This window comes from Choloepus didactylus, chromosome 4 (genome assembly GCF_015220235.1).
Source record: "Choloepus didactylus isolate mChoDid1 chromosome 4, mChoDid1.pri, whole genome shotgun sequence".
Classification (NCBI taxonomy): domain Eukaryota; kingdom Metazoa; phylum Chordata; class Mammalia; order Pilosa; family Megalonychidae; genus Choloepus; species Choloepus didactylus.
In genome coordinates this window covers 104095154-104123023 of record NC_051310.1, presented here as the reverse complement: position 1 = coordinate 104123023, position 27870 = coordinate 104095154, and the positions used below count along the sequence as shown (strand labels likewise).

The following is a 27870-nucleotide window of genomic DNA, read 5'->3' as shown; positions in this document are numbered from 1 at the left end:
TCCCAAGGCTCCCAGGCTGTTGCTTATTCATTCAGAGTGAGAAAGCGCCAGCCCAGCGGCCAGCCAGTGCTGGGCTGGCCATGTAAGGCCCCCAGGCGGTCCTGCCCAGCCGGTGCCCTGCAGAGAGCCTCGTGCAGCCCTGGGCACCACCCCCGCCCTGCCCTGACTCCTTGGCCTCGAAATGCTGTCATCGGAGGAGCCGTCCCGCTCGGGACAAGGCCAGGATGGACAAAGCTAGAGCTGGGGCAGGCAAGAAGCCGTCCTGTCCTCGAGGCCGTGGGAAGAGAAGCACACACAGGGGGCCACTCCCGAGAGCCTCTCTGTCCACGAGGCCTCTGCAGAGGGGCCACCATGGCTCTGGCCCCGGCCGGCTGGCAGCTGGGGGCCCTGATGTGGGGCGCCTGCCTCTGCGTCCTGGTGCACGGGCAGCAGGCGCAGCCGGAGCGGGGCTCAGACCCAGGGCGCTGGCGACAGCTGATCCAGTGGGAGAACAACGGGCAGGTGTACAGCCTGCTCAACTCGGGCTCAGAGTACGTGCCGGCCGGGCCTCAGGGCGCCGAGAGTAACTCCCGGGTGCTACTGGCGGGCAGCCCCCAGGCCTCGCAGCGGCGCAGCCACGGAGGACCCCGGCGTCGACAGGCTCCGTCCCTGCCAATGCCCGGGCGCATTGGATCGGACACTATACGCGGCCAGGCGCGGCACCCATTTGGTTTCGGCCAGGTGCCCGACAACTGGCGCGAAGTGGCCGTCGGGGACAGCACGGGGATGGCCCGGGCCCGCACCTCAGTCTCCCAGCAAAGGCATGGGGGCTCCGCCTCCTCGGTCTCGGCCTCGGCCTCGGCCTTCGCCACCACCTACCGCCAGCCGCTCTCCTACCCGCAGCAGTTCCCCTACCCGCAGGCGCCCTTCGTCAGCCAGTATGAGAACTACGACCCCGCGGCACGGACCTACGATCAGGGTTACGTGTACTACCGCAGCGCGGGCGGCGGCGTGGGCGCAGGGGCGGCGGCCGTGGCCTCGGCGGGGGTCATCTACCCCTTCCAGCCCCGGACGCGCTACGAGGAGTTCGGCGGTGGCGAGGAGCAGCCGGAGTACTCGCCCCAGGGCTTCTACCCGGCCCCGGCCCCGGGCCCGGAGAGGCCGTACGCGCCGCAGCCGCAGCCCTCCGACGGCTTAGACCGCCGCTACTCTCACAGCCTGTACAACGAGGGCACCGCGGGCTTTGAGCAGGCCTACCCGGACCCAAGCCCGGACGCGGCGCAGGGCAACGGCGGCGCCTACGGCAGCGAACCCCGCCTCGGTTGGTACCCGCCCTACGCCAACGTGCCGCCCGAGGCCTACGTCCCGCCGCGGGTCGTGGAGCCGCAGCCCCCCTTCCGCGTGCTGGAGCCGCCCTACCTGCCCGTGCGCAGCTCCGACGCGCCCCCGCCGGGTGCGGAGCGGAACGGCGCGCAGCAGGGCCGCCTCAGCGTGGGCAGCGTGTACAGACCCAACCAGAACGGTCGTGGTGAGTACCGGTCCCCGACGCACCCGGGCTCGAGGCCCCTCTGTCCCGCCTCCTGGTCATTGGTGAATCGCTCTCTGCGCCCAGACCCCAACTCCATCCTTTACTAAGGCCTCCTCCACCCCCAGCCCCCAGCCAACAGCCTCCGTGATTTCCCACCTCCCAGCCTTCCTCCACCCAGGCATCACCAGTGCCAGGATTTGCCAGGCAAGTCTAGATCCTGACCCTGGCTTTGAGAGAGGGGGGAGGGACTGGCTGAGCTTCTGGGGGAGACACCTTCCTGACTCGGCTTGGGTCATTTGGGGACAAAGGAGGGTGCCCAACGCCCTGCTGCCGCCTCATTCCAGTCCTGGCAAGTCCTCCATCCATGGAGCGCCCCTGTGCCAGTTTCGCAGGATGAGGCAGGAAGCATCAGAAACTTGGGGTCTGAAAGGCCTCAGGGGATGATTCTGGAGGTATGGCAAGTTCCCCATGGCTGGGCATATGAGCATTGGTCTGAATGAGCAGGAATTTATCCATGACTCTCCTGGCCCAGGCAGGAGCCCAGGCGAGCTGACCTAGAGCTCCCTGAGGGGGATGCTGCAAGGGCAGGACTAAAGAGAGGCAAGCGAGGCGCTGGCCTGGGGCACAGAATTTAAGGGGGTACCGAAAAACTCAATAGTCAAGATGAGTAATATTTTAATGCAATATTTTGATGCTGAGCCACACTGGAGCTGAGGTAAAAGGAAAAATCAGTAAGACTGATCCTATCTTTACTTGAAATTTTAGTATTTTGTTCATTATGTACTTCTTGTGTTCATTTTGATTTAAAAAAAAATATTGCATTAAAATACTACTCATCTTGGTTACTGATCTTTTTGATGCCCAATCGTCTCACTCACCTCACCCCTAGCCCTGGGAGTGCCTCCCTCTGGCTTTTCATGGGGGGGGGGGGTGACAATATGACCCGGTCTTGGGACTGACCAAATGCTCTACACATGAGGAGGCAGTAGAGGGGCAGCCTGGGATCCTTAGATGGGGCACCTCCACAGGTGCTGGGGGAGCTACTGTGGTAAGGGCCAACTGGTGGACTGGGCAGGGCTGGAAGGCCATCTGCCCATCCCCTGCTATCCTAGAATTCCCATTCTTCTCTCCCTGCAGAGTGGTCAGCTATGGTCAGTGTCTTCTGTTCAGCACCCCATGGATATGTGCTCCACCCTGACCTGCCTTTCTCAGGCTACAAAAGATGTCTTTTACACACTATTCTCTGTTGTACACTGTCAGGACCGCTAGGTGAGGGCTGTGCCTTGTGGGCCCAGGGACCCAGGGACCAAACCCACAGCCTCAGCTCCTCAGGGGAGCACTGCCTTGTCTCCAGCCAGACTGACCTTGGGGGAGGGCTACTGCTGAGGGGCCTCCTGCCTCCCTGGGGGCTGCTGGACCCCAAGGCTCATTGACAGGAGTGTTCCCACTGATGGCACTTGCTTCCGCACATTAAGGCCTAGCACTCAAGTTGGGTGCTAAATGCCCCTTTGAGACCCTGCAGGAGCTCAGGACAGGAACTAGCTAGAGGGTCCTTTTGTGACATGACGAAGGATGTGTTCTCCTGCCCACCATGACCCACCTCAGTCTGGCCCTTGCTGGAAACTTGCAGCATCCCTACAGCAGAATGCCTTACAGCTGGGCCTCCACGGCTCCTAGAGCCTGTTTCCTAAAGGGTGCTAAGCTTTTGTAGCAGCTTTTCTTAGAATGCAAGACCTCAGAGTAGGTCTCGGCCAGAAGAGCTCCACCTCTGGGCAGAGGAGACAACCGAGGCCTCAAATGGCACAGCCCAGTGCTGGCAGAGCCAGGCCTAAGCCTCGGCCTCTGGGCTCCCAGCCAGTGGGCTTTCTAGGGCCCCTCTTTGGCCCATCAGTACGTCAGGGGAGCCGTTACGTTCAGAGTGGAATAGGCCAGGGCAAGGCTGAGTCTGAAGCGGGGCTGCTTGGTGCTTTGGAGGGCCTCTGGCCATTGCCCCTGAGCCCCACAGTTCATTTTGGGTGAAAGCCTTTTCTCCCCTGAATGGAGTACACTCAGTGCCAAGCCTTGTGTGCTGGTATGCAGCAAACCCAGGCCCTGCCCTGGTGAGGGGCACGTAGCAGAGAGGGGCAACTCAGTGCTGCCATTGGGCAAACAGGGGACAGGGGGCAGTGGCTATGGGAGCCAGAGGAGGGGTCTCCCCGTCAGGGGCTGGGGGCTCAGGGCTTACTTCCCAGAGCAGGTGCTCAAGAATTGCAGCAAGGGACAGTTCCTCACCACCTCCCCTTGTTAAGGAGGCAGTGGAGTGGGTGGGAGTGTGTATGGGGAAAAGGCTAGTTTGGGGCTCGGAAGAGGCCGAGGGAGAGCAAAGGCACCTCCCCACCTGGCTAGGTCGAGACCATGGAAAATCCCAGGGCGAGGAAGGCCGAGCTTTGTGCTCCAGATCAGACCCCCAGGCCTGGTGCGGGAGCCCAGGGCGGATTCTCCAAACCTGACCTCATTCCTCCTGGCCACACACCAAGGGGTCTGAGGCCGCTGCTGGCAGCCTGTGCGCGCGCGTGTGGGCGGGGATGTGTCCTCGCAACACCAAACACATGTGCACGCCGCCCACGTCCTTCCGTGTTTTGGTGGTTTCCAAGCGCCTGTCCTGAGCCCTGTTCCTTTCTCGGGCGCCCGCACCCTCTTCCCTCCCAGCTGGGGCTCTGGGGCTGCCCAAGGCCTCCTGCAGCATCATGGTCCCCACCTTTGAATCATGTAACTGGAAAGAATGAGAGGAGGAAACGGAGATCCAGACTGGGTCGGGTGTTTCCCTGGCTCTCACAGCACGTCGGTGCAGAGAGGCCTGGAGGGTGGTCCCCTGGGCTCTGCAGGCTCCCACGTGGCCTCTCCCTCGACCACTGCCTGGCCCTCCTCCTCTCCAGGCCCCCTTGCCCCTGCTGCTGCCTCCCCTACAGCCTCAGCCTCCTGGAGCTGGTGGTCTCTGTGCCAGCTAAGATCTCCCCCAGCTCCAGAAGACCACAGCTCTCCCCTTAGGCCTCCCGTCACTCCTCCTTGCCTGGCCTGATTCACCATTCCTGGCCCTTGTGTGAACATAACATGGAGCAGGCTGCCCTGGCTGTCCTTACAAGGTATAGCCTAGTGGCTGAGCCAGTGTCACCCAGCATGTATCCTCCATTCCTGTCCTCACATGGACATTTGGAGGCAGGAGTGACCCTTATCCCCAGGCTCTCCCTTTTCCATCCATCCCACACGTTGGGCAGATAAACCCTGGCAGTGGTAACCATGTCACTCCCCTGCTCAAGAAGGTTCTGTGGCTCCCCAAGACCTTCAGGACAAAATCTAAGCATCTTAGCTCTAGCACCTGAGGCACGTGCTTCCTCCTCTTTTCCTCCTCTTTCCTTCTCTCAGGCCTCCACAGCCCCCCATGGGGCCTGGGCTGCTTCCCCCCTCTCTGTCCAGCCTCCTGGGCCCAAGAGGCCAGACCAGGACCCTCAGTCCCTGAGAGCCATCTGGCTCCTTGCCCCACTGCCTGGACCTCACATCCAGGCCTCCTGCTAACCCAGGCCAGCTGTCTCCCCCCCCAGACCCCCTTCTGCCTCCCCAGGGCTTGGAGTCATTGCAGGAAAGGACAGAAGTAGGCCTCCACCACCCAGGCTTTCCGAGTTAGAACTCGAAGGCAGGGATAATGCTACCAACTCGGTCTTTGCCGAGGAGCACCTGCTGAGCTTAGTGGCTTAAATGTGCAATTTCAATCATCCTCAAAACCTCCCAGTGAGCTGAAGATTATCATCCTCCTACAAAAGAGAAAACTGAGGCCGGAATGGTCTCACAGCTGGACGTGGCTGAGCCAGAATTCAGACTGAGCGTGTGCTCTCTGCCTTGCACTGAGATGCAGGACAGTGCTCAGTCAGAGGATTGCAGTGCTCTGAGGAGACCAGCGAGCCAGGCGGGGCAGGGCACAGGCTCAGGGCTACTCCACCAACTTGTCTTCGCTGAACCTCAGTTTCCCTATTTGCAACCAGGGAACAAAATTACCTAGCATTTATTGCACACTTTACATATGTCGCTCTTAATTCCCACAGCGACCCTCAGGAGCCAGGTACTTAGTTCCCCTTTACAGATAAGGGGACAGGCTCACTTGCTGACTGTCATACTCCCTCTTAACCGTGAAAGCAGGGTTTGACTTTATGTGACTCTCTATGCTGAGTTCTTAACCACCATACATTATTTTAAAAAATGTTTATGCATTATTGTTTACCCTGCCCACCTCATTCATTCATTAATTCTTTCAATCATTCATTTAACAGACATTTGACTGACTACTATATTCCAGGCACTGGTTGTAGCAGGATGAAATGGGATTGTGGGTTGAAGGGCTTGGGAAGCAAAGAGTCCCTCCCCAGCGTGGTGTCAGGGTGAAGCTTTGTCATGCTCACTCCAGACTACAGAACACTCATTTAACAAACAATTGTATCGGGTTTACTATGTGCCTGGTGCTGGACTTGGACCCTTACAATTAGAGCCATTTAATCCTTCTGACAACCCAATGATAGGGGGACTATTATTATCCCCATTTTGCAGATGGGGAAACTGAGGCAGTCTGAGAGGTTGAGTAACTTGCCCAAGGTCACATAACAGGTAACTGGTGGAGCCCTGTTTGAGCCCAGGGAGTCTGGCTCAGCATTCCCCCTCCCTTCCCTGCAGGTGTCTCAGGTGGCTCCTTCAGAAAGACGTGGGATCAGACAGGCAGTAAAGGCAGAAGGACCCGGTTCCTTTTCCTGCCCCCACCGGCTGGCAGTCAGGGGTCACTGATGTCTGAGCAAACAGTGTCCGCAGCACCCTCATCCCAGGCAGACTTCCCATCTCCCCTCTTATCACCTGGTTGCGAGGCCACCTTCTCTCTCTCCTGGTCTCAAATTGGACCATCCCTGCAAGAAGCGATAGCTTCTATTTTAAATAATAATGATAACAACAGTTGATGTTTTTTGATCACTTACTATGCACCAGGCACTATGCCAAGCATTTAATTTTAATTTTCTTATTTAATCCCCCAACAACTTTGTGAGATGGACAGTAGTATCTTCCCCACTTTACAGATGAGGAAGTGAGGCTCTGAGAAGTCACTTACCCAGGGTCTCAGAGAACATGACTGGCCAAGCATGGACGTAGGCTGACTTCCACTCTGCCTCAGCCTCACCTTGTCCCCGCCCCTTGGGGAAGGATGCTTTAAAGCCCGTGTCACCTGTCTCAGTGTCTATTGTTTCTCTGAGGTCTAAACCCCATGAGAAAAACAAACTTTGGACTTTTGCCTTGAGTTTTCAGGCCCCGCAGAGTCTTGAGGGGTAATGGGCGTAAGGAGTAGAGAGTCTTCAGGGCTTTACTGGCACCAGGCCACTGTCAGCCCTGGCCTGGGAGTTCTGGCTTTCTGGGCCCCTTGCCCCTCTCTCTTCACCCCCGGGCACCCATCTCAATGTCCTCTGCTCTCAGAAGGGGCTCCCCTACCCAATAACTGCCAGTCAGGGTCCACCGCACTTCCTGTCCAAGCCAAGAACAAATGGAAAACTCCCCAGGGCAGCAGCTGAAATGGGCAGGAGAGGAAGGAGGACCAGGGGGAGAGGAGCCCGTCTGGGCGGCCCACACCTGCTTCCAATTCCTGTGCCCGGCATTCCTGCGGGGAGGCACTCGGGCTTGGCAGGCTGGGAGGAGAGGCTCTGACCTAACCGCCTCCTAGCCACAGGCAGCTGGATCCAGGGGCACTTTTGCCTGGATTCAGGATGGCAGGATGAGGGTTGGGCCTGCATCCCTTTCTCCCTTGTCGATGGGCACTCCAGACAGCAGGCGTTCCAGTGGCGCTTGGAAACAGGCGACAGGGATGAGGGCACCAGGGCAGGAAGGGACTCAGACCTCTGCCACCAAAGCTTCAGGAGACAGCCACCCTTCCCCTGCCCGTGGGCCAATGGGACCCCTGGGTTTTCCAACCCCAAACAAATCCTTTTTCCAAAGAAAGGACTTTGAGAATCAATTCCACCCTCTCCCTGACAGTGAAGCCTGTGCTCCCACAGCAGATGCCACCAGACCCTGGTGGGGTGAGTGTTCCTACATGCCCCCGCCAGGGAGTTACAGGTGCCAGGCCCCGGAATTCAGCCCCCCCCCCCCCCACTGGTCCTGGCCCTCACGGAAGCTCCAGCCCGGCAGCCAGAAGCCAGGCACCTGGAACGCAGAGGGGTCCAGGCCCATTTCCATCTCTCCCATCTCTCCAGCTACAAGCACCCGCCAGGCACCCAGACCTGGACCAGCAGCTGTGCAGCAGGCACAGGCGGTACCAGCTCCCTGCCTGCAGGGGCTTTGTCAGGACACCGCCTCATCCATTCAGAACCACTTACTGAAGGACCTGCTGTGCGCCGGGCGTTGTTCTAGAGCTGGGTCTCCATGCGTGAAAAGAGAGACAAAGATCCTTGCCCTTGTGGATCTTAGATTTTAATGTGAAAGTAATAATCATAATAAATAGGTAAATAAGACGTTTAGAAGGTGGTAAGCTCTGTGGAAAAAAATATAGGTGAGTCAAGGGGATCAGGAGTGTGGGGGAGGGGCAGGTTACAGATTTTGGAAAGGTGGTCAGCAGAGGCCTCGTGAAGGTGATATTGCAGCAAAGACTTGAAGGGGGTGAACGCCTAAGCCATCTGTGGGGAGAACATTCCAGGCAGAGGGCGTGGCTGTTGCAAAGTCCCCAAGGCAGGAAGTGCCTGGTGTTTTCAGGTGTGTTCCACTGTGCTTGGAACTGGTGGAAGGGGTATGAGTAACAAGAGACAAGGTTGAGAGGTAACAGGTGCAGACCGTGGAGGGCCTTGTGGGCACCGTGAGGACTTGGGCTTTTGCTCTCCCTGCACTTGGGAGCCACTGCAGGGTTTGAGCTGAGCAAAAACTGACATTTATACAGGGTCCCCCCCCGCCGTGGTGGGAGTGGACTGTGGGAAGGTGGGCAAGGAGACCCAGAAGGGGCTGCTGCAGAGATCCAGGCAGAGAGGATGGCAGCCAGCAGGGGTGCGGGTGAGTGACAACGCAGGTGGTGAGAAGTCAGAGCCGGAGTATATTTCGGAGCTAGAGCTGATGGGATTTCCTGATGGATTGGTTGTGGGGTGTGAAAGAAAGAGAAGGGTCAGAGATAGCACCCAGGTTTGTGGCCTGGGGAGCTGAAAGGATGAAATTGCCATCAGCTGAGATGGGAAGGTTGTGGGGAGAGTGGGTTGTGTGAGAAAAATTAAAACTCCACTGTGAAGGATCTCAGGAGACAGAGAGGGAACCCAGGGGGCTGGAGTGTCAGGGAGGTGGGGGTGGGAATGAGGGCACTAAGGGCCTGCAAGGGTGAGGGGGATTCCAGAGGGTCAGGAGGGGCAGGAGCTGTCTTCGCACTGGGAAGTGTGAGCAGGGAGTGCAAAGAGGCGGCAGAAGGCATGGCGAGCAGAGACAGCAGCCACCTCCCCAAGGGTCAGCGCTGTCCTTCTCTAAGCTCAGCCCCAGCCTGCTTCCCTGGACGATTTGCTCAATGAACAAACACTCACAGATCCCTCCTCCAAGCTGGACCCTGTGGCACAGACACAAGGAGTGAGGCAGTCGCTGAGCAGTCGCTGACCCTGGACCGTCTCTGCCAGTTGTTGGTGGTGGCAGTTGTGTGCTGTACAAAGGGGCAGGGGGCAGGGGCGGTCAGGCTGAGAAGCTGGGCTTTGGGGCCTCGAGACTGGGCAGAGCTGGGCTGTGTGTGCGTACATGTGTGTGTGTAGCAGGGAATTCCAGGACAAAAGCATCATGAGATCATCGTGGGTAGGGGGCTGGGCAGAAAAGGTCAAGGGTGTGCTGAGCCTTAGGGTTGAAAGGTCTGCAAGGACAGGTTAAGGCCAGACCTCAGAAGCCACCCTGAGAACTCTGGGCTTGCTTCTATAGGCAACAGTGGGCCATTGAAGGTTCTGGGCTCACCTTTGTGTCCCCCTTTGCTCATTTGTCTGGGCTGGGCAGGCCCCTTCATGGAAGGACAAGGTGGATTCTGCAGCCACCTTACCTGTCTACTCGCCAGTCAGATGTGGGACCTCAGGGACCGGCGCTGACAATTTAATGTCCTGATTATTAGATAATAATTGCATGGGGTTCGGAGCTGCCAGCTCGAGCCCTGGGGGCCCTCTCTCACTCATCTTTATTCAAGGCAGTGCTCTGGCAAGCTTTCTGCTTTCTCCCCACCTAGGGGCTCCTCCGGAGTCTGGCTGCATGAGCCAAAACATCCCGCTCAGCACATATTTCACAACCGACTGACTGGTTCCTGCTGGACTTTGTTTATTCTCCAGCCCTGAGCTCAAGAGATTAGGACTCTTTTGCATTCCATTTTCCATCATCTGCTTCTTGTGAGCAGGCGGCTTGGGGAGAAAAGGTTTTGAAGGAGACCAGGTTTATTTTACGCACAGAAAGGGGGATGCTGAGAGGGAAACAGGTGATGTGTGAGCACAAGGCAGGAATGTCAGCACAGGGCCATCAGCACTGTGCAGCCTCCGGGAACCGTGGAGCAGTGGGGACAGGCTTCTAATGGAGCAGGAAGGAATTAGGTCAGACAGTGGGAGAATTTCCTGACTGTGAAAGCATTATCCAGTGAACTAGAGGCTCTTGCACAAGGCTAGGGGTGGAGTGAAAACTCCTGAAAAGTATTTTCAGCTCCAAGTGTTTATCAGTCTGTCAACTCTGTGCTCAGGGGCCAGTTAGTCCAATCTCCTCCTTTATCCAGATGGGGAAACTGAGGCTCAGAAAGTGGAAGGGATCTGTGCAATCGGGGAGGTTGGACAAGGTGGCAAACTTGCCTGCTGAAGTCTTACCCATGAGAAGGTCCCAGTGAGTCCCACCAGGGAAGGAGAAAACTCTCACTGACCTCGGGTTCCTGTGGGCTGGCACATGGGCCATCCAGCAGCTCCAGGCTCCTGAGGCAGGAAGACAGGGTGGGCTTGTCCAGAGCACATTGGACCCCTAGAGTAAGTATGAAGGGTCTCTCCCACTGGGGCCCTGGATCCCCTGCAGAGGAAGCTCCAGGGGCAGAGCAGGAGTGAAGGACACTAATCCGTTTCCCTCCGGTCTGTGACTTCACTGCCCTGAAGGGTCTGAAGTATGAAGGGGCTTCCTTGGGATTAGTGGCTCCCTGCAGAATGGCCTTGGGACTCCAGTTCACTCACACCCAGCTCTTCCCCACTAGAGCAGCCTGGCTTCAGCCATCCCAGGGCCTTTGCAGCCCTCTGACTCCATGTTACAACCCACCCCCACCACCCACCCCACTCATGACCCCAACCGTGGCTCTCTGCATCCTGAATCTATATATGCATGAGCCCCTATGGTCAACATATTACTCTGGCCACGAGTGGAGTGGAGGGCAATTAGTAGTTGGGGATACTGAGGCCCAGAGAGGGGCTGGGCTTACCCACTGCACACGTGGTCTGTGACACAGTAGGGTAGGAACCCAGGCTCCTGTCTATCTCCTGGGTCAGAAGGCAGGACACCCATGGTGACCAGGGCCTCCCTGGGCAGCCTGAGTGAGACAGTCCACCTATCCTCTGAGTGGTCAGACCCGTCCCCACCCCATCACCCAGCAGTGGAGCTAGAGGCTTGGGAGAAAGCTCAGCAAGACTGGAGATGATCCAATATTAGAAAGGGGGCTAGATGTGTACCCTCACCCAAGTACATGAGGCGTTGTGGACAAGATGTTCACTGGAGCAGGTCCATGGACAGGCAGTTGCAAGCAACCTGGGAGTCCATCACCAGGAGACTGGACAGATTGGATGTGCTGGGAACACACTGTAGCTTTCTATTTAGAGAGGACAAACAGTGAACTAGAGAGATCTTAAATGTTTACATTGACTGAAAAATCAGGAAAAAGAACGAGATCTATAAGATATCATTTTTATGGTTTAAAAACACAACCCACCCCAAATGCACTGCAAATTGGATGTTCAGATCAGGGATGGGAATGAAAGCGAAAACAAATTTTAACTAAGGCAAGAAAGGGCCTTGCAGACCAGTGATAATGTTCAGTTTCCTCTGAGGTGAGAATTATGATTAATTCCATTTTTTGCATTTATAGAAACAGGCAGGAGTTGGGAGAAGTTTTCATTGGAACACACTTTAAAGAGCCTCTAGTTCCAGGCCCAAGGGCTAGATGAATCCTTATATGCTAAAAAAGAGATCCCAGCTCCTCCTCAAAATTCCCTCTTGGCTCCTACCTGCCTCATGGGTACGCATCACCCTCACTCCAGGATCTTTCTTTAAAACACCCTTACTGAGATGGATGCAGTCACCTGGTCTGGTTATAACTTCTTTTCACTCAACATTGGCCAGCCTGCCTGAAGGGCCTGGTTGTAGCTCACAAGCCGGAAGCGGCAGATCGGTACCCGTACCCCTACACCCCACAGGCCCCAGCTCAAGCCCCTCCCCGCTTCCTCCTTCCCAGCATCACACAACCCCCCTCCCCACACCCAAGCCTGATGACGAAGGGCACCGAGAGGCCGGGCCTGCAGGCCTGGCTGCCGACAGAATGCCCCTGGGAGGGCAGGCCCGGAGAAGGAGGCATTGTTCCTTCCTGGAAAAACATACCAGCTGAGGGAGGGGGCCTGCTGTTCCCCAGGACCTCGGCAGGGGATCCTGAAGGGGTGGGGAGGGGCTGGGCTCCCAGGGCTGACCTCTTTTCCTGCAGTTTCCCAGGGCAGTGAGGACGTGACAGGGGCAGAGCAGGCCAGGGGAGCCCCAGGAGGCCCCAGCGATGGTCAGAGATGGTGGAACTAAGAAAATAATCAAATTGTGATAGGAGTGACTCCATTTGTATGATGTTCTAGAAGTGGCAGGACTCATCTATGGTGATTAAAAAGCAGATCGGTGGCTGCTGGGGTGATGGACGGGGAAGGAAGTTTCTCTAGGTAGGGGCGAGGGCAGAAGAGAACTTTCTGGGGTGACAGAAACCATCTAAAGTTGGATTGTGATGGTAGTTAAAAAGATGTACGCAATTGTCAAAACGTATCAAACTAGACACCCAATGTATCTATGCGTTTGGCTGTGTATAGATTATACCTGTGTATAGATTATCTATGGTACTAGGATCGGGGCTCAGTGTCTTATCAGGCTGAGGGAGTTGGGACCTGGGATCTCCTCCTGGAGCTGCTCTGACTTGCTGTGTGGTCTTGGGCAAATTCATTGCTCTCTCTGAGCCCTCTCTGAGCCTGTTTCTTCCAGCTCCTCCAAAGGCCCCATGTGCCCTGGTGTCTTGGGAGAAGAGGTGTGGATCACACTTGTGGGTGACTGGAACAATGATGTATTGAGCCACTAATTTTGTTGTTGTTATAAATTAAATTCAGTTTTATTGAGATATATTCATATACCATACAGTCATCCATGGTGTACGATCAACTGTTCACAGTACCATCACATAGCTGTGCATTCATCATCCCAATCTATTTTTGAACATTTTCCTTTCACCAGAAAGAATCAGAATAAGTATAAAAAATGAAAGTAAAAAAGAACACCCAAACCATCCCCCCCATCCCACCCTATTTTTCATTCAGTTTTTGTCCCCATTTTTCTACTCATTCATCCATACACGAGATAAAGGGACTGCGATCCACAAGGTTTTCACAATCACACTGTCACCCCTTGTAAGCTACATTGTTATACAGTTGTTTTCAAGAGTCCAGGCTACTGGGTTGGAGTTTGGTAGTTTCAGGTATTTACATCTAGCTATTCCAATACAATAAAACCTAAAAAGTGTTATCTATATAGTGTGTAAAAATGTCCAGCAGATGCCTAAGAGTCTCCCCCTGAGTACCTCTTTGTTGCTCAGATGTGGCCCTCTCTCTCTCTAACTGAGCCATCTCGACAGGTGAACTCGCTGCCCTCCCCCCTACGTGGGACCCGACTCCCAGGGGTGTAAATCTCCCTGGCAACGCAGAGTATGACTCCCGGGGATGAATGTGGACCCGGCATCGTGGGACTGAGAGTATCTTCTTGACCAAAAGGGGGATGCAAAATGAGACGAAATGGTTTCAGTGGCTGAGAGATTTCAAATGGAGTCGAGAGGTCACTCTGGTGGACATTCTTATGCACTATATAGATAACACCTCTTAGGTTTTAATGTATTGGAATAGCTAGAAGTAAATACCTGAAACTACCAAACTCCAACCCAGCAGTCTGGACTCCTGAAGACAATTATATAATAATGTAGATTACAAGGGGTGACAGTGTGATTGTGAAGACCTTGTGGATCACATCCCCTTTATCTAGTGTATGGATGAGTAGAAAAATGGGGATAAAAACTAAAGGACAAATGGGGTGGGATGATGGGATGATTTGGGTGTTCTTTTTTCACTTTTATTTTTTATTCTTGTTCTGGTTCTTTCTGATGTAAGGAAAATGTTCAGAGATAGATTGTGGTGATGAACGCATAACTATGTTATAATACTGTGGACAGTGGATTGTATATCATGGATGATTGTATGGTGTATGAATGTATTTCAATAAAACTGAATTTAATAAAAAAAAAAAAAATGTCCACCAGAGTGACCTCTCAACTCCATTTGAAATCTCTCAGCCACTGAAGCTTTATTTCGTTTCATTTCACATCCCCCTTTTGGTCAAGAAGATGTTCTCAATCCCACAATGCCGGGTCCAGATTCATCCTTGGGAGTCATATCCTGCATTGCCAGGGAGATTTACACCCCTGGGAGTCAGGTCCCACATAGAGGGGAGGGCAGTGAGATCACTTGCTGGTGAGGTGGCTTAGTTAGAGAGAGAGAGGCCACATCTGAGCAACAAAGAGGCACTCAGGGAGACTCTTAGGCACAATTATATGCAAGTTCAGCCTCTCCCTTGTGGTAATGAGCTTCATAAAGGCAAGTCCCATGATAGAGGGCTCAGCACATCAAACCACCAGTCCTCAATGTCTGTGACAACATCAGCATCAGTCCAGGTGAGGAAGCCCAACTCTTCTGCATTTTCCCCCAGCTCCTCAGAGGGGTCCTATAAATATATTTTTATTCTCTGCCCAAATTACTTTGGCATATGTTACTGTTCCACTCTAACCTATACAAACCTACCATATCTCACTTCCTATTCAAAGTTCCATGTAATTGTGGTGTTTGAACAAACCGACTGTAGAGTTATACTGTTTAGAAAATATAGATCCTGCACCAAATAGACATCTCTTCCCTTGGTCTCACATGGAAGTTGAAGTTTGAACACAGTCAGTTTCGACCTTTACCCTTTGGCCCGATTTGCTCTAGTCTTAACCAGATCTGCTTCATTCATATCACTAATTGAAGTCTGGGCTCTTTTTCAGCTTTTTTTTTTTTTTTTTTTTTAACAGTGGCTGTATGCACTAATACTGACATTCATATCTGCCAAGCTCTAGCTCTGAGTTTCATGTGTCACACAGATACCCAATATTCCAGAGACCAATCAGGTTATACACTAAGGGATCAGCATCTCAAAGTTTGGAGAAAGCCATTACAATTCAGGAATAGATTTGACTGCTGTAAGAGCTTACAATCCAGGACTATTACAATAATCATTCCCCTCTTAGAACCACTAATTTTTAAAGACTCTTGCCTGCCAGAGTCAGAGGAGACTGAGGCCAGTTAGTCATCTCTGCAGTAAACGTTGGTGAGCACTGGGGTCACCCCATTGAGGAGGTGAGGAGGACTCAGGCTCTGCCCTCAGGGAGCATGTGGGCTGCAGAGGAGGAGATACAGGTAAATATGATTAAAGATAATTACAGATCAATATCAGTGGGGTAGTGAGATAGAAGAGTGTGCAGTCTGTGAGATCACTGCCAAGCAGGGAAGACTTCCTGGAGCAGGAGGCACCCACCTGAGCCTGAAATTCTTCAGTAATAAGAGGAAGATACTCATCTAGGTCCAGGGTCATGTTTCATATTTTGACCGGTGGCCCCAAGCTGTCCGTCCTTTTTCTCTCTTCAGAATCCCTTCATGGAGGACTTCACAAAACCCCTCCTTGGGTGTTGCTTGGAGCTTACAAAAAACCCACCCCATTCAATTACAATGAAAAAGGATTGATGTCAAAGCAACTCATTAAAACATTTTTTGTGTATAGAGAGCTTTAGCCCATCATGTGGGAACAACAGCAGTGAGTCTAAGGCTCAGAGTCAGGGACAACCTTCAGGATTCAGTGTTTGGTCAGGTACAGGATCAGGGTAAGTCTGGGAGCAGGTCATAACTCAGTCAGAGGCCAAGTTCAGGACTCAGTGTGTGACCCGGATAAGGGCCAAGCATATGGAAAGGGTCAGAATTCAACATGTGACCAGGGTCATTCTCAGCATGTGACCAGGGTCAGGGCTTAGTGTTGACCAGGATCAGGGCTCAGTGTGTGAGCAGGGTCAGAGCTTAGTGTGTGATCAGGGTGAGGGCTCTACGTGTGACCAGGGTCATGGCCCAGTATGTGACTAGTTTCAGGGCTCAGCGTGTGACCAGGGTCAGGGCTTAGTGTTGACCAGGATCAGGGATCAGCGTGGGACTAGGATCAGGGCTCAGTGTATGATCAGGCTGAGGGCTTTGCATGTGACTAGGGGCAGGGCTCAGTGTGTGACCAGGGTCAGGGTTCAGAGTGTGACCAGGGTCAAGGCCTAGTGTATGACCAGGTTTGGGGCTCAGTGTGTAACCAAGGTCAAGGCCCTGTGTGTGACCTAGGTCAGGGCTTAGTGTGTGACCAGGGTTGGGGTTCAGCATGTGACCGTGATCAGGGTTTGGCATTTGACCCAGGTCAGGCCCAGTGTGTGACCTGGGTCAGGGTCCAGCATATGACCAGGGTCAGGGCTCAGCATGCAGCCATGGTCAGGGTTCAGCTTGTGACCAGTGTCAGGGCTCAGTGTGTGACCAGGGTCAGGGGTCAGTATGTGATCAGGCTGAGGGCTCTGTATGTAACTAGGGACAGGGATCAGTGTGTGACTAGGGTCAGGGTTCAACATGTGACCAGGGTCAGGGCTCAGTATGTACTCAGGATCAGAGCTCAGTCTATGCTCATGGTAAGGGTTCAGTCAAAGGCAAGGAGCAGCCCTGTCCCTCATTGGACCTGAGGACCCCTGACGTCTTTTTCAGTCAGCTCTTCCAACTTCCCAGGACTGCACAGCCAGCTCATGGAATGGCCTGGAGAAGAAGGGTCGGGCCAGAAAAGCCTTATGGAGCCATCTGTGCAATGTTTACTGAAACTAGGGCTGGGCTGGGGTGGGGTGGGGAGTGGGCTGTCTGGTGCTGAATGCTGGGTCGCCTGAGGCTTCAGGCCCAGCAGACCCATCCCCACATATTGCTGAGGGAAGGGCACACTGATGATGGTGAAGGGGGATGCATCTCTCTTCCTCACCCTTCTTCAGAGGATGCCTGGAACCTGAGGGTGAGCACCAGTTCCCAGCTTGGCCCTGAGTTGGGCCCTTGCTTTGTGGGCCTGAGGGTCCTTGGGAAATGACTGCAGGCATTCCTGGGGGCTTAGATAATAGGGCCTAGGCTCGCCAAGATGGCCCCCATCAGCCAGGAGCTACCTCATCCTCACCCACCCCTGTACTCCAGCTTCCACCTCATTCCTAGTAGGTGAGATCACACTGGCTGCTGGGACCAGGCTCCCACATGAGGCCCCAGCCCCAGAGAGGGCAGGTCTGGGGTCTGGGGACCCAAGGTGTACGTGTGTGAGGGGGTGGTTTGGGGTTCATTCAGACACCCCCTTCAAAGGCTTAGAAGCCAGAGTTCCTCTCATTTGCCTCATCTTCTGACAAGAGGGTTTTGGCAGCAAGGGGAGGGGGCTGGAAGACTGTCTGAATGACTCAAGCCCTCCCCTCCCCTGTCCCCCACTGTCTTGCACACCCTCGTCCTCCCCTGCCCCCTCTTTAGCTTGAAAGAGGCTGGAGAGACCTTAGAACCTCATTTCATCCCACCCTATAATTCACCTGCCAGGATCTCTGAGGCCTGAGGGGAAGGGACTCTGTTGCCCAAGGTTGAGTCCCCTGCAAGCCGGTGGCTGAGCTGGGATAGAGTCCAGGGCTCTGCAGTGCCCCCATCTACCTCCCACCCCACCCCTGTGCCCATCACTCCCCAAATGAAGGCCCTTCCTTCTTTATTCCACTGCAGATGGGGTCTGGACCCCTGAGTCTGATTTCTGCTTATACCCAATAACTCTTTCTTGGACTAACTCCTGCACGGCAGGGGGCGGGGGAGAGTGGCAGGATGGCAGGCCCGTGGCTCTGGCACATCGTGGGGAACAAGTGACCCATAGGGCTGGAGCAGTCTCCAGACTTCCCCCGGAACGCTGGACCCTGGGCCCTGCAGGGGAGGGCGCCAGGCCCAGGCCCTCACTCAGGTCAGGAGCTGGAGGGTGCAGCCAGGGGAGGGCGTGGTCGGGTCTGTGGTGCCCAGTGGCAGGAAGAGGGAAGGAGAGACCATGCCGGGGGAGAGGAGCCCTGAGAAGGCCGGGCTGGGCGCCCAGGCTGAGCGTCCTGCCCGGTCAGCAGCCTGCTCGGGGCCGTGTTTTCCTTCCAGCCCAGCCCTTCCTGCCCAGCCCCACCTCTGCCAACCAAAATTCACCTGGCTCTGCCCAGGAGCCTTCTGGGATGCACCCCAGGCCAGAAGCCAGAGGGTTCTCTCAGTGGTTCACAAAGAATGCCGCAGAAGGAGTGTAGGCTTGGTGTGGATAGGGAGTGTGTGACAATAAATTAATTTAAAAAAAAAAATAGAAAAGCCTAAAAATAATAAATAAATATTAAATTTTTTTAAAAAAAGAAAAAGAAGGCTGCCACTGGTGGGGAGAGGAGCAGAGGGCATCTAAGAGGTGGTGTCTGGACACCTGGGAATAAAGGGCAGGGAGGGGAATGTCACTGTCAGGGAATGACTTAGTCCACTCAGTCCTGCCCCCAGGACTTGGTTCATGCTATCCACCCCCTCTCTTCTCTAGCTCTCCACGTTCTACCCTGTCTCCCTGATCTTGCTCACATCCCAGCTCTTCCAGGAGGTCTCAGTGGCTCCCACACTACCAAGCCCTGATGCCCAAGGAGCACCTGAGCCCAGGACCGAGCACCCAGGGGGAATGATTCCAGTCAACACCTAGCTTGGGTGGGGGGCCTCCTGCAGCAGATGATGCCTGAGTAGAGAAAGGAGGATAGCGAAGGGGGCTGGGGGCTGGGGGACATCTCTAGGCATTAACAGTGGCCAGCCTGACCCTCCTCAATGTCATGCTCTTCCTCCCTCCCTCCCACTCCCCACTTAGGCCTCCCTGACTTGGTCCCGGACCCCAACTATGTGCAAGCATCCACTTACGTCCAGAGAGCCCACCTGTACTCCCTGCGCTGTGCTGCGGAGGAGAAGTGTCTGGCCAGGTAAGGGGTTGAGAATGAAATGTGGTGAGTTGGAGCAGGCCCTTGGGAATCACCCGGACCCAGTGCTCTCGCCAGCCACGCTGCTCATGAGCTGTATGACCTTGGCCAAGTGCCGGAGCCTCCCAGGGCCTTGACCTCTTCATCTATAGGCCTTGCCTGTCCCAAGGGAGTAGGGAGGGGAAGAGAACAAGCAGCTACCAACCATGTTCTATATACGGTTCGTGCAGGGAACTTTATTTTTGCTATGACATTTAATCTTCACACCGGTCCTAAAGGTATGTGCTGCCCCCATTTTACAGAAGAGGGAACTGAGGAGCAACAAAAGGGTCTCAGTCCTTCCAGATCTGAGCTCCCCTAAGGATCCTCATGGAGAGCCCAGGTTTCCATTGCTCATGCCAAGACCCAGGGAAGTCGTGTAGGGTGGGTGAGCCTTCAGGATAGAGGCCAGGACCGTGCAGCCATCTCCACGGAGGACCGCTGTGGCTTTGGCTGGCCTGTGCTGTCTGTTCCTGGTCACAGCAGGGGCAGTGGGCATGAGTGACAAGGAGGCCTTAGTTACATGTTGCACCAGAGGGAAGGGAAAAAGACCAGTTTACACGAACCTGGAAGGTAAGCACAGCTTCACTATTTGTGGGCGACTCTGCCTCCTGCAGAGCTTGCTTCCCTAAATTCATCAGCGGTGTTCTGCTCAAACGTGTGCTTCGGTGGACATCTCCTTATACTCAAAGTAAATTTAAAAATGTATTTACTTACCTCTTTGTTGATATCCCTCTGTGTCAAAAGTACTTATTTTGTTAATTACCTGGGGTTTTTTGAAGTCTAAAATCCCTGCTTGCTTTTACTTTTTAGTATCTAGAAGCCCTGTGAAACTCCAGTATTTTCTCATTTATGGAACCTCTAGTCCAGTGCCACTAAAAAGCTGACGGGAAACTGTTCATTACCTATCTGTAACAAGATAAGGAACTTGCCATAAAATGTAACTGAACTCACTGCTTCCTTCAGCAAGAAAGTTTTACTTTGGAAAAAAAAAAAAAGTCAGCTGAATGAAACACTGTGATTAGTGACACAGTTGATTTGTGCTCAGGTGCAAGTTTCTTACCTCACTGCAGACTTGTCAGCAAGCAGTGGATAAACCGACACTGGTCCAGGGATCACACTTTGAGTACCACTTAGTTTGCTGCCCGTCCAGGTCTTGCCCCTCTCAGTTGTCCTTGGGAAGACAGCGTAATGCTCCTGCTCTAACTCCTCCAGCCATGAGGAGCTTACAGCCTCGGTGGCCGTTTTGAGGAGTTTGGGACAAAGCCAAGCTATTACTACATCTTCATGGAACCTCCTGGGTCCCAGACCTGAGCTAGGAATGGGGAGAGGAGGAGGAAGTCCAGGCCCTGCCTTGGGGGAATCTCCTGGTCTGGCTGGAGGGAGTGTCCCGATGACAGAACCAAGGAATGTGGAGTGGGGTGAGAGCTGGAAGAGTGCCTGGGCAACGTCACAGGAGGGAGGGGTCAGCAAGGTCGGGGGCCTCAGAGGAGGCTGGGCCCGGGGCAGCAGACCTAGAAAACCTTGCAGAGCTGGAGCCCTGGAGCTCCAGATCCTCCACAGTGCCCCTGGACCAGCACTAGTTCCCACACTGCAAAACCCAGAGAAGGGAAGGGACCTGCTCCAAGTCTCACCACAAGTTTGTGGCCAATCCAGGCCTAGAACCTAGACCGTGCTAGTTTCCCACGATATGCTAAGCCGAACAGAAGGGTGAGATTTAACTGAACAGAGGGGAAGGAGGATGTTTTGTTCCAACCAGACACAGACGGATTCCAGGCCCCCCTGAGACGAGGCTGAGGGCTTTCTGTCCTGGCAGGCAGGAGTCTGAGCTGCCTGTTGCCCAGACATCCTCTCAGAGAGCAAGTTAATCCCTGGGACTGGCCACCTCCTGCCTCTGGCCCCAGGATCCAGACCATAATGCGTGCAAGGGAAGTGCCCCTGAGCCGGGCCAGCAGTCAGGGAAGGGGGTGGGGGCTTCAGCCAGCCCTCCTGTTCCTACCCACTGTGTGTGTGTGTGTGTGTGTGTGTGTCCGTCCTAGCTGCCTCCCTCATTCCTCTCTCTTCCCTTCTCCTCTTCTCACAAGGCAAGTCTCAGTTGGGAATTGAAGGTGAACTGTGAGCAGGCTCTCTGTACCAGCCCCATGCTCCCCGAATAGAAAAGCACAGGTCGCTGGCTCTGCAGCCATGCAGTCAGGGAGAGGCAGCCCCGTGCCATCCGACCCATTGTGGGGCACGTGTGGTATCGGGTGTGCTGTCTGCAGCACTGTTAGAGCTCACAGGCAGGAGGATTCCTCTGAGTGGTGCAACCAGGGCAGACTTCCTGGAGGAGGGGAACCTGAGTTGGGCCTAGGAGTTTGGGTGAGCTTTTAGCATCCCAAGTGTAGTGAACAGCATGGGCAAAATATCGAAGCTGGAACCCAGAGTATGTGGGGGAGTGGAAGGGCAGACAAGACCAGGAGTATGAAGGGGCTTTGACGCCAAGGAACTCATGTCTGTTGTTTATGCCCACACTTAAGACATGACATACTTTGGTCAACAGTTAGTTTGAAGGAGGGGAGACTTCCCAGATTCCCTGGGTTGGAGTATTTTTAAAAAGCCTTCCAAAGACTCTGACATCCATCCCCACAATCCAGGGCTCTCCCCAGCTGAGAGTCACCTGCAGGCACCTGGAGCCATCAGAGGGTCACCACGAGCCTGATGGGTACCTGCCTTGGGATGACTCCACTGGCAGGTGCCGGCCACATGGTGGAGGCCAGAAAGAGCGGGGAGGCAGGCCTGCGTGGAGGTCAGGAGCGGGAGGAAGAGGCCTGAGCCTCAGCTGCAGTGGAGGCAGTGAGATGGGTCAGCGTGGGGGTGGGACTGATGTGGCCCCTCTGTACCCCCACCCCACTCATCCCAGTCTCCCCACCTGTCCCCGCAGCACAGCCTATGCCCCTGAGGCCACCGACTACGACGTACGGGTGCTGCTGCGCTTCCCGCAGCGTGTGAAGAACCAGGGCACTGCAGACTTCCTCCCCAACCGGCCTCGGCATGCCTGGGAGTGGCACAGCTGCCACCAGTGAGTGGGGGCAGGGCTAGGGGCTCGGCCGCCTCCTTCCACATCCACTCCTGCCTCCAGGCGGCCTTGGTGCCTGAGCTCCCCTTCCCCACCAGAGTGCCAGGAGGGGCAGGTGCTGGCTGGAGGGCCTGGCGAGGTGTGTCCTGCAAGGACAGGTCGCTGGGGTAAAAGTTTCTTGGAAGATCCTTAGCAGAAAGCTGGGCCAGAATATGGGACATGGATGGATCGGGGTTGATAGGGGCTAGAAATATCTGGAATACCGGGTCCTGGAGAGGCGCTCTCCTAGGGTGGCCCAGCTGGGCGGGGAGCACCAGAGATGCTGCCCCAGGAAACACAGGACAGAAGAGCCCAGACTGTGTGGGAGGCTGCATCTTCAGAGTCACCTGGGCCCATCTCAGGGTAGGGCAGGTTGGGAGGCCCCTGGATGACTGGTCCCTCTTCTCTCTCCTCGCCCTCTCCTCTGCCCCCAGACATTACCATAGCATGGATGAGTTCAGCCACTACGACCTGCTGGACGCAGCCACAGGCAAGAAGGTCGCCGAAGGCCACAAGGCCAGCTTCTGCCTGGAGGATAGCACCTGCGACTTTGGCAACCTCAAACGCTATGCCTGCACCTCGCACACACAGGTTGAGCTACAGTGGCGGGGCAGGGGGCACAGCAGCCTGGGGTCGGGGGGTATACAGGGAGGAGAGCAACGGCCTGGCTGAGCAGAGCTGAAAAGGGGCTGCTGCCAAAGCTCCTGGCTGCTCAGCTCAGGGCAGGGTGAGGGTTGTCACGCTGGTCCTCAGGGCACCACAGGGCCTGCTGGAACTGCCCCTCCCAGCTCCAACCCCATCCTGTGCATTGCTCCCAGAGGTGGCTGCTCATGGAAAGGAGCATTCCAACTCCATCTGGATGGCACAGTGGTCCATTTGCCCATTTATCCACCCAAATCCATCAGTTCATGCAAATATCCATAAACTACATATATATCCTGTCTCTTTATCCGTTCCTCCATTTATCTCTCCCAAGCACCCTTCCATCTTTCATTTCATACCTCTGCCCCCTTCCAAAATCTGGCTATTATAGCTCTTTATCTTCTCTCTTGTCCATCCATCCAGTGGGCCTAGGAAGGGGACAGAATCCACTCTGAGCAGGGGAGGAACACAGAAGAAGGAGGCCCCGGCTGATGCAGGTAGCCATGGGGCAGCTCTGCAGAATGAGCAGCACCCCAGCCTCACCTCTTGTCCCTTTTCTCAGGGCCTGAGCCCAGGCTGCTATGACACGTACAATGCAGACATCGACTGCCAGTGGATCGACATAACCGATGTCCAGGCTGGGAACTACATCCTCAAGGTGGGCCCCTGGTCTGCTGCACCCCCTCCCACCTGAGAGACACACTCACTGCTCCCCACCCCACCCCTGCCCACCTCTGAAACATGCTTCAGCCTCTGGGCCGCTTTCCTCATCCCCAGCTGCTGAGCAGGGGCCTCATCCTGGGACATCACTTCCCTTCTGAAGGTTTTAGCCTCAGGTCAACGCAGCTTTCATTCCATAAAGAAACCCAGGTGCAGTGATGCTAGAGGAGAGGGCGACACTGTGTTCCAAGGCACAGAGGAACAGAGAGCAGGGGAGGAGCTGGAGCATCCATGTGGTGCATCCCCCTTTCTGCAGGCAAGGCAGGCTGTGTGCCATCCAGGAGAAGACAGTGCCCTTCTCTGAGAAGGTGATCCTCGCAAAGCCGAAGGCCTCTGTGGCCTAGAGTCCAGTAGAGCACGAATTGCTCCTGCTCCAGTCTATGCTCACTCTGCTCCCCTCCCCTTGTTGGGGGAACAAGTAGAAAAGCATGTTAAGACACACAGCCTACTTTGGAACATCTGTGCACACTGTGCAGGTGCCAGGTTGTCATGACCTCACCTGGCAAAGCCAAATCCCAGTGTGTGGATGAGGGTGGGGATCATTGTACCAGTTCATTGGATCTGCTCCACCCAGAAGTACAGCAAAGGACGAGCAGTGAAGAAGGGTTTGCAGGAGATGGCTTTACCCTACACACACACAAAAAAAAAAACAAAAAAACCAGGCTGGTGGCCAGGCTGCATTCAAAATACACTAACCAGGGAATAGTGTGTTGCAACCCCATCCTGAGCTCCTTTCAGCAGGTTCGTGTGATTTCGACCTCTGCTCAGCCCACCCTGGGACTGGGGTTGCCTGCTGTATTCTTGTCCTTTCCTCCTTCATCTATACACCCAGCATGTGCAAAGGCTCCTCTGAGTTCTGGGCACTGGAGATTACGAGCCACTTAAGTAATACACAGTTCCCACCCTCAAGGATTAAACTAGGATTTACAAGTAGCACAATTGCATCTGTTCTTAAATGTTGCAAATAAAGCAGCTCCACCCAAATTAGTCCAACATTTAAAGAGTGTCCTTGTGCTCCAATGGGTCCTTTTCAGATTTAAAAAACACCCAATGCTGGGGCCCATCATCTCTGTGCGTGTCTGTCCCAGAGCAGGAGATGCCACCTGGCTCACACAGGCCCTCATTGGGCCATCTGGACAGTGTGTGGGGGAAGGGTGTGGGCCTCGGGGCAGGCAGACCAGGCACTGAACCCCTGCCCAGCCCCTCACTCACTACTGCTCCCTAGAGCAGTGCCCAGCTCTCAGACCCCAAGCACTTGCCCAGCCCTCCTGGTCCAGTCTCTGAGGAAGGGTCAGATCTTCTGATCAGGGTGATCTGATGGTGCTTTCTTGGACCACATGGACTTCTCCTTCCTTCTGCCTGTCTCTCTGCCTCTCATCATGTCTATCTGTGTGTCTCTGCCTCATTGTCTCACACGGTTTCTCTCCATCTCCCTGTCTCCCTCTCTGTCCCTCCTCTGTGTCTGTCCATCTGCCTCCCCACCACCTTCCCTGGTGATGAGATGAAGCACAGCCCCCTGAATAGATTCCTTTTCTCTCGATTTCCCCCTTTTTCTGCAGGTGCACGTGAACCCAAAGTACACTGTTCTGGAGTCTGATTTCACCAACAATGTGGTGAGATGCAACATCCACTACACCGGCCGCTACGTATCTACAACAAACTGCAGAATTGTCCAGTAAGTGCTCACCCATGTCCCAGCCCCTTTCCTACCCAGGAGCAGTCAGAGCCACATGAATTACAAGAGGGACTTGCACTTTAGGTCACCCTGATGGCCACGTGCAGCTGCAGCTGGGCACAGCCTGGTGACTCTGCAGAAAGAGCCTTGTCTGTGCTAAACCCAAGCTGAGCACACTTGGTGGGGCTCAGTCTGCAGAGTGTTGATTTGGGCCCAATCGTGCGGCTCCCTAAGGTTTCTCAGGTGGAAACCAGCAGGAGGGGGCATAACTCGGTGGAAACTCATGGCTTCTGGAATCCTAGTTCTGTGACTTTCTCGCTCTGTGACACCGGGTAGTTGACCTCACCTCTCCGCGCTGCTCTCATCAGCTCTACAATAGGTACTTCCCACGCAGGCACGGCAGGAGGCTTAGAAGGCCTGATGTCTGCATGTGTTCTAGAGCCTGGCAGCTGCATGGCAGCTATGATCGCTGGTGTCCTTGCCAAGTGGAGTGAAGTGAACAGTCCTAGACTGGAAGTGATTTGGGTTGCCATAAGCCATCATCGGTCCCTGGGTCCCCTTTGCAGATGAAATTGATGAACTCTGGGCCCAGGCCTCTGACACGCAGCTGCTGGGCAGACTTCTCAGCCACAGCTGCTCCGGGCTGGCTTGCTTAGGCTCTCTCCCAGTTCTCCACGTGAAGCACTTTGCGAAGGGACCCCCTGCTTTCAAGTGCACAAGGAAACCCAACTCCATATAGTGTGAATTAAAAATTTTTTAATCGGGTAAAAGTAACTACTTTCTATAAAAGTAAACATAAAATACTCACAGAGCTTTAGTCCATCAACGTGGGATAAATGGCAGAGATGCTGAGGCACAGAGAGGCATCTTTCCCCCAAAGTCTGTATTTTTGAGTGGTCGACAGGTATGAGAGGTTTAGCCTGTGGCCGAGGTTGGCGTTCAGCCTGAGACTGGGGTCAGGACTGGTTTAGAAACAGCTGCCACGAAGCCCCCACAGCAAAGCGTGAGAACGACCTCTAATCGGTACACAAGGCTTCCTAGAAGGACTCGGAGGGAGGGCCCAGAAGGAGGAAGGAAGGAAGGACAGACGGAGATGAGAAAGGGGATTCAGGGGAGCAGGGAGGCTCTGGCCCCCTGCCTGCTGCTGGGAAAGGTGGCTGGGACAGCACCCCGTTTCCAGGGCGGCCCCCCTGGGGGAGCACACCGGAGAAGCTACCCCAGGGCCTGCAGGTGGCAGGGGGAGGCTGTGCCCCTTTCCTCTGAACCCTTTACATAAGTGCTTGGAAAGGACTCGGGTGAGCGAGGCGGGATTATTGGAGCGTCTCTGTGACCCTGACCGCAGGCGGGCAGCCGGGCCAGTGCGCACAGGAAGCAGACGGAGCTTTCCCAGAAAGGCCACGGGACTGACGCCTGCGGGTTTCGATCATGTTTCTGAAGAGGAAGAAGTCCTTTTTTTCCTTTAAAAAAAAAAAAAAGCTCTGAATTAGAAAATAACAAGAAAGAGTATTTCCAGACAGTAGCAGTTCTGCTAATGGCACAGAAAACAGTCTGGGGCTCACGGCATGGGGAGGGGCGTGCTGAGACCGTGCCCTGGAGGGTGAAGGTCCATGGAGCCCCCATGTGGGCTCCCCAGGGTTCTGGAACTGAGGGGCCGGTCCCTTTCCGCTGAGCCCAAACGGCCCAGGGAAATGGGGGCATGCGCCTGCCTGCCTGCAAGGGATCTGAGTTGTGGAAGGGGACCCCCAGCTGGGGAGCCTGCAGAGGGTTCTGCTGGCAGTTCAGTGAGGGAGGGGTGCCCACCCTGCTGCCTGCAGTTGACCTGCTGTCTTTCCTTCCTTAGATCCTGATCTCCAAGCGGGTGGACAGACAGCCAAACTCTCCCTTTCCCAAAGCAGGCCCTGCTCCCCAAGCAGCCTCCTGCCAGGACAAACCCGGCCCAAGGAGCCCGGCCCCCAAACCCACAGGCAGGGGAAGCTGGACGCCGGGGGCATCCCTCCCTGCCAACCTCAGGGAGCGGATGTGGACCGAAACCACAGGGATTCCAGATGCCAGGCCCATCTTTGTACTTAACTTTTCTCTAAAGCTTAGTTTTGTTGGTTGTTGGTTTTTATTTTTTTTATTTTGGCCATACCACAGAGCAAGATTGCCCAGGTTTAGGCTGAATAAAACAAGGTTTTTCTACTCTGCGGATCTGCATGTGACCTGCAGCTGGGCTGGCCGGAGCTAGGTTAGGCTCAGGGGACATCCTTTGGCTTCATCTTTCCCCTGGAAAAATGTGGAAAGGGCAACCACCAGCCCTGGCCGGAACCACAGCTTGACCGTGAGGCATCGAGCCCATTGTGCAAACCCTTTGAGGTTTATACTGAGAGCCAAGCCCCCTGCATGGGAAGAGGCCCTCTGGGGGATAGGGGGTCCTCTATCCAGGGTGGGGTGAGTGGCTCCAGCCCCCTCTCCCTTCTTGAACTCACCTGCAGCCTCACACATGGACCGCCCTGCTCGTGTTCTCACTCAGTCACTCCACCATCCATTTGTCACCTTATTCCCTTACGCACATATTGAGCACCTACTGAATGCCAGGCCCTGTGCTAAAGCTGAGCTCACGCAGGGGAATCGACACAGTTCCCCGTCTCAGGGAGCTCACGACCCAACGGGAAAGGAGGAAGGCTGCTGGCAGTGTGAAGGCCACTCCTAGTGAGATGGCCCCTGCGAGGGTTCAAAGCAAAGCCCCACGGGGCTCTAAGGGCAGGCAGCTTCCCAGCCCCGGGAATGGTAGAGCTTCCATGTACACACGGCCTCCCACCAGGAAGGAAAGGACGATTGGA

General features: G+C 54.9%; 1 protein-coding gene across 1 annotated transcript; it reads left to right on the top strand.

Moving 5' to 3' along the window:
- Window positions 1–20: 20 nt before the first annotated feature.
- Window positions 21–27229, top strand: LOXL1 (lysyl oxidase like 1). The gene is made up of 7 exons (XM_037833463.1): window positions 21–1507; window positions 18773–18881; window positions 21838–21975; window positions 22446–22602; window positions 23216–23311; window positions 24933–25048; window positions 26889–27229. Exons 1-7 carry the CDS (start codon window positions 352–354, stop codon window positions 26893–26895), a joined length of 1779 nt encoding a protein of 592 aa, XP_037689391.1. The 5' UTR covers window positions 21–351; the 3' UTR covers window positions 26896–27229.
- The last annotated feature ends 641 nt before the right edge of the window (window positions 27230–27870 follow it).